The sequence below is a fragment of the Cynoglossus semilaevis genome, chromosome 8 (genome assembly GCF_000523025.1).
Source record: "Cynoglossus semilaevis isolate Cse_v1.0 chromosome 8, Cse_v1.0, whole genome shotgun sequence".
NCBI lineage: Eukaryota > Metazoa > Chordata > Actinopteri > Pleuronectiformes > Cynoglossidae > Cynoglossus > Cynoglossus semilaevis.
Genome location: NC_024314.1, coordinates 3,628,863 through 3,635,086, shown reverse-complemented (window position 1 = coordinate 3,635,086; position 6,224 = coordinate 3,628,863). Strand labels below are relative to the sequence as shown.

General features: G+C 36.1%; 1 protein-coding gene and 1 long non-coding RNA gene across 2 annotated transcripts in view; one reads left to right on the top strand and one right to left on the bottom strand.

Annotated features, from left to right (window-relative positions):
- LOC103381617 (transmembrane protein 150A-like) overlaps nucleotides 1-1,945 on the bottom strand; it is a 13,068-nt gene extending 11,123 nt beyond the window's left edge. The window contains exons 1-2 of the mRNA XM_008314053.3: nucleotides 1,501-1,945; nucleotides 611-684 (exon numbers count right to left, since the gene is read on the bottom strand). Coding sequence (XP_008312275.1) covers nucleotides 611-675 — 65 coding nt within the window. The 5' untranslated portion in view covers nucleotides 676-684; nucleotides 1,501-1,945. The remainder of the gene's footprint in view (nucleotides 1-610; nucleotides 685-1,500) is intronic.
- Nucleotides 1-6,218, top strand: part of LOC112487350 (uncharacterized) — a 15,809-nt gene extending 9,591 nt beyond the window's left edge. Inside the window, exon 5 of the long non-coding RNA XR_003050379.1 lies at nucleotides 5,270-6,218. This is a non-coding gene — a long non-coding RNA (uncharacterized LOC112487350). The remainder of the gene's footprint in view (nucleotides 1-5,269) is intronic.
- Nucleotides 6,219-6,224: the final 6 nt, after the last annotated feature.

Here is a 6,224-nt window from a genome sequence, read left to right as displayed (position 1 = left end):
CCACGTTCAGTGTCATACATCTAAGTTCAGGGCATCAAAAGATACACTGAACAATGACTTTGTTAATGTCAGTAATAATCATGTCCCAGAAAACTTGAGGCTGACATATTTGCTGCACGTCAGTGTGCAGAACAGAATTGGCAAAGAGTTGATCCTACATGTTTTGAGGGTTCAGTGATTATTTTTTGTCTCAGAGTTGTCTTGTCATAAAAGCTGAGACTGAGATTTGAGTCAATATCTCACTCTTGGAAAATCCCAGCTGTGTAACATGTGGTAGATCTATTGTGTTTATTTTCCAACTCTTCTTTCGACACGTTCCTGTTCTAGGTTTCTTTGCAGTGATGATAATTGTTGCCAGTGCTTGACTGATAATTATTCCACATAGATACAATACATAAGCATTGAAGAACAGACATTATGATCATTTTAACTCTCTACATTAACATTTTACAGTCAAAGTCCTAGGACACATTTCAGATTATATTTATTTATTAATAGCTCCCAAAAAAATCTGCATTTTTAATGCTCCAAAACAAAGTCATATAAAAATGCCAATGTGTCAAATTCATAAATACACATAAATCTGAGGAATTAGTTCAGAAGTACTTACACGACCCATATTCCAGTGATGGTGAAGACTGGCAGGCTGACTGGAAGAATCACCCAAAGAGACATGACGATCACCTGGAAATCAGAACAGCACTGTCACTCCATCAGTCTTATGTCACCACAGAACAAGAACTCAACACGGTCAAGAAAGAGTTCAAATTAGAGTTACAATCAGCCATTTGTTCTCTTACATGTCTAACTGCAAAATAGTCTGCAGATTCTGTGGCTAAAACGTTAGTGGATAATTAGATAAAACATGAATCTAATAAAGCAGAGGAAAATGCATTATTAAGCCAACATCAGACAAAACTAACTGCTGACACAAATTATTCCAAGGAAATATTCTGGCGGATATTCTGGCTATTTTTTTCAATTCATTCATTTAAAGAAATGAAGTGTCTTCAGGAGCAAAAAGCCAAAGTTATATCTGCAACGTATTTATTGTAACATCTAAATTAATGATGTTTTCCTAAACTGCCACTGATTGACCAGGAGTCCAAACAAGAGAGACAGAGGGAAGTGACTGTATCTCTTTTAATGACTAATATTATTTTTGTTTGTTAGCAATATAAATCAATGCAGCTTAACTTTTTAAAAATAACAATGTATAAAAAAATTACGTTCGCAGAACAATACATAAATTATAACCATTATAACTTTTATTATAACTAACTATTATAACTATTTCAATGTTGCCTCAACACTACAGTAAAATACAGGTAGGGATGCGTTTACATTCACTTGTTAATGTAGAGACAATCTGATGCAAAACTATTCATCGACTTTTGATTAACTCTGGTTACTAGGTGTTAAGTTCTCCTATAAGGCTGTGTAAAAGAGCCCCAAGAACTCATCTAGATGATCCAGTGTGTAAAGGTGCTACAGTCCTACCTCTCCTCGGTTCCTTTAGAGAGAAAGAAGCCCAAACAAAATATTCATGGTCCGCGTCTCATCTTAGCTCCTCTGCTCTGGTCTGCATGAAAACTCAGGAGTCAACTCCATAAAAGTTCAGGCTCCACAATGACTGGATGCCGGGGTTGCTTTTACCGTCCAGATGTGACGGAATGGACACATAGCTGTGGAAGAGTCGTCTCTGGAAGAAGGAGAAGAAGAGGAGAGGTTTTCATTTATCATACACCTCCTTCTTCTTCTCCTCCTCCTCCTACTTCACCAGTGTCTAATGAAGCAAGAGAGGTAGAGGGACAGAGAGAGAGAACAGCTGAAGGAACTTTTAACTCCACCCAGTGACACCTCCTCCTTTTTCTTCTCCAATTTTTTTTCTAAACAAACCCCTAAACCTCTATTTTCTAATCTCTACATTAGCTTAATAATCACGTAAAAATTATATATATATATATATATATATATATATATATATATATATTCACTACTATCACCTCCAAACCCTCTTGTTTAGTTTAAATGTATAATTGTCATTTATGTATGTATGTGTGTTTGAGCAGTATTTAAAAAACAACAGCCATACGAATCTAAAAAATGCTGGCTCTGACTTTAGTCTGGTTTTAGTGTACACTACATTTGTCCATGAGTAATAAATTGGAATTGTCTTCATCAGGCTTTATGACATAATGACATATATTATTGGAAAAATGTGTTTGGGGCATTGAAGCAACATTTGGGTTTTTTGAGGGTCAACATTTCAAAAAGATTAGGCTGGTCTTCATGTGATGTCTACTATGTGGTCTGGGGTCAACATGTATTCAGTTGATCTACTGTACAGTACAGTACTGAGCAGTACTGGCATGCACAAAGCTGAGTGATCAGTTGTTCTTGACAGTGTACAATACACTAGATTCAACTGCTGGAGCTGCGATTGTTGTTGTTGTGGTTGAGGTTGTTTTTATTCTTCAATCATGGATCATTTTGTTCTATTCCTGTTCCTGGAAACAGATTTCACAACTCGGCAGTGGATAAATTGTTCATTCCTCTGAGGCAAATGCTGCAGCCTAGGATACTGAGTTTCTTATGTATGTCCAGGACCGCCCGATCTTCTTGAAGAATGTTTTCCAAGAAGCTAGAGAGCTGCCTCCAGGCACGTTGTGCAAGCTCTTGCTTCTGAGTTGGCAGTCATGTAGAAGGACAAAAACATTTCTGGGTTCCTCCAGGTCCAGAACAACTTGTGTTTTCCCTGGCAAAATCTCATCATGTATTTTATATTTAATAATTTCAACCCTAAATCCTTTGTTGTCAAATGTATTTGTCATCATGTAGTAAAGGTAAACATATAAACGTTGTGCATAAAGTAGTTTGGAACATTTCTGGCCCCTATGTGGTGAGTAAAACATAATTCATACTGCCGATCACTTGACCTAGTGATCATAGCACCAATTGGTCACTTGACCTAGCTTATGAGCCCATAGTTGGGCACCTCTGTTATCCAAGATGTGGGCTACAGTCAGCAGTCTGTAGTGCACTATCAAAAACTTCGGCCCAGATGTGTATGATACGGTATGTGGGCTAACAAACTTAAAAATCAAAATGACTTTTTTCTTCACTATTATTCCCACACTGCATGATTTGTCACTTGACCCACTTCTAGGCTCTTAATCAAATTAGCTGTGGACCCAGTCACAAAAATTTAAAAAAATGTAGGCTAATATTTTGAAAGATTTATTTGAATTTTTTCACATCTATATCTCCTGGTGGTTGACAAATCCCCAGAGTTTGCCAGATTCTCTGTTGAGAATCTCTGCTCCAGAAATGATGCCAAGAATCAAGGCCAAACAGTTACATTTGTTTTTATCAGACCACACTCTCACAGTCTGAGTCCTTTGGGTGCAATTACATGGCTTTTACTGACGAAAGTCTGTACTGGACTTTTATAAAGCACAACAACAGTAAACTTCACTTCACCTCATATGCCTCTGTCTCTCTGTCTCTTTCTCTGTCTCTCTGAGACCTCTGTCCTTCTACTGTGTCCAAAAATTAGGTTTCTGTAACCAATGAAAGTGTGCCTTTATTGTATTATAATCCTTCCCAAAACTGTCTGAACATAGTGTAGTCTTTATTTTATGCCTCCGTTGATCTCATAAACCCAGCATTTATGTGTGACTTGAAAACAAATGAAAATAAAATGTAACAAAGGAAGAATATTTGCTAACATCAAGTTAAAACGATGAAGTAAACTACTATTTAGGCAACAGGACCTAAATATTCAACCATATGGAACATTTTTATGAAAATACATCATATTGACATTTTTCCTAGTATTTATCAAATTTCTTGCTGCATTCGGTTGTCTGAAGTTATAATGCTCTTTGTTCGTATTTTCGACGTATTTTAAAAGAATCCTCACGTGAGTCTCTGTACACAAACTGTTCACAGCTGCTTTCAATGTACTGACTAGCTTGGACAGAAGTTTTTTGTGCAACTGTCTCAACGGGAATCACCTAGAGTTTCAGAGTGTTGTACCACGTCGCTGCTACCAGAAGAGGGCGCCATACACGGTGAAAAACTATACTTTCAGCAGTACAACAAATGCAGTTACAACGCCAGTAACGTATGACCTATACCGCAAAAAGGCATATGTCAATGTATGTTATGATTTAACTTGCAAATAGTTGGATTTGGTATTCTTTGTTATTCTAATTCAGCATTTTGATATAATATTTAAGATAATTTTAAGGTGTTTAGTTGTTTTGTTACCTGTATGCTTTGACAGCATGAAACCTTTTTCTATGACAAACTCTGCTGTGTAGATGCAGGGACAATTTAAACTAGCTTTCTCCCAGCTCCTCACAGTGACTTTGTCCTCCATGTCCTCTGTAGTCACCACCCATAGCTACAAGACTAATGCACTGAGCAGACACAGCTTTGTCCTCCATCAATCCACAGCATCCTGCTGGTTCATACTACTTTAGCTGGGACATTGTCTGCAGTCATATCCATTTTTTATTTTTTTTTATAGCACATTTATATGCTAGGGTAATTTAATTTGTTTGACAAAAATACATGCATCAATACATACATTTAAAATTAAATAAATAAAAAAAGATCAAATAAATAGGACAATTAAATAATTATTGATTAAATATTAAATAAAACCAAATTATATTAAGGACTGGTTGAATATTAAAATAATCCAACAGCGGCAAGTTGGAAAATACAGATATGTTGGTATTTTTTTGTTTTTGTTTTTTTTTTTGGGGGGGGGGTGTGTAGACGGGCAGTCTAATAACTTTTTATGGAAAGCTGGGTTCTGTCTTTAAATACATTTGAAGCATAGAAAAACAAATTCACGAAAATGCACAAAACTGAAATAGGTGTAATATATGTAATAATTCAGCTGAATGTTAATTTTACAACAGATCCAATCAAATTTTATTTGTATGACACGTTTCATACTTTAAGGTAAAAAACAAACTAAAAACAATAGAAAAGAAAAGCCAACCCTTCCACCCCACAAATGTGTTCGCTCTTTCACAGATTTCAATGTGTCTAACTTCGAGAAGTGATTGCGGCCAATCAGCGCCCTCGATTCACTGGTGTGCTTACGTAATACTGTAGTTATGTCAAGCGCCAAAACTTAACACAACAAAAAGTTAATATTTGCATATTTTTGTACGTCACTGAACAATGGCATATACTTATAATAAATCTGCGGCTAACCACTGAGCTAACAATACAACTTCCTCAACAGATGATGATTTCACCGACGTCGGGGGTTCGAGCAACCGCGATGATGACGTCACACGGACAGTGAAAGAGTCTTCGCGGTGAAATGCCTTCTTCCAAAACGTAAGTTACAGAATAATTGTCATTAAAATACAAAAAACAAACCAATATTAACTCCGTGACACAGGTCAATGCTAACTTTTTCAGTCATTCATAGTAGGCTAGGTCTCCCCAGGGTAACTGACTAACACTAATGCCAGGCTAATGCGTGCTAGCCATTCGTTGCTAATTAGCAGATTCGATCAGAGATCCGTGGACACAATCTAAGCTGCCAATGGTTTCAATTATTTAATAGTGGATGGCAGGTGTTATAAAAATATAATAATTCAATATTAATAAAAATGTTGGTAATATTTGCAATTTGGTAATTTATCTTGGTTTGCCAAAATAACAGGTGAAAAGTGATGCAATACACATTGTGTGTGCACATATTCCAGCTTCCATATTGGAAAAGCAGCTCCAATTTCCTTTTTGATGTGTGATTGACTGCTAAATGAGATTGTTATTAAGTTGTTAAAAATACAGTACAAATAAAGTACTTCCCATTTTTATTTTGCATACACACAATCTCACACAATCTCATTCAATAAAACAGCTTAGAGACCCAAGCATCTCTTAAATTCAAGTTTATTAGTCTTAAATTCAGCCAGTCAGCTTTTAACATCATTAGCAGAGACTAATATTTCTCTATTTTTTACACATCAGATCATGGCCAAAACAGTTTTGTATTAATCCAGAGGCTTCAGAAAAAAACAAGTCAGTTTGAAAGACAGTACCTAGGGAAAATTGATGCAAAAACTAAAACATAAAAACCTGTTATAATCATGAATCTGGTATCTTTCACACACTTGAAGCAGAATGCAGGACTGGCAAGTGACATGATATAGTAGTTGACATTCCATCAGTGACAAAATCACATT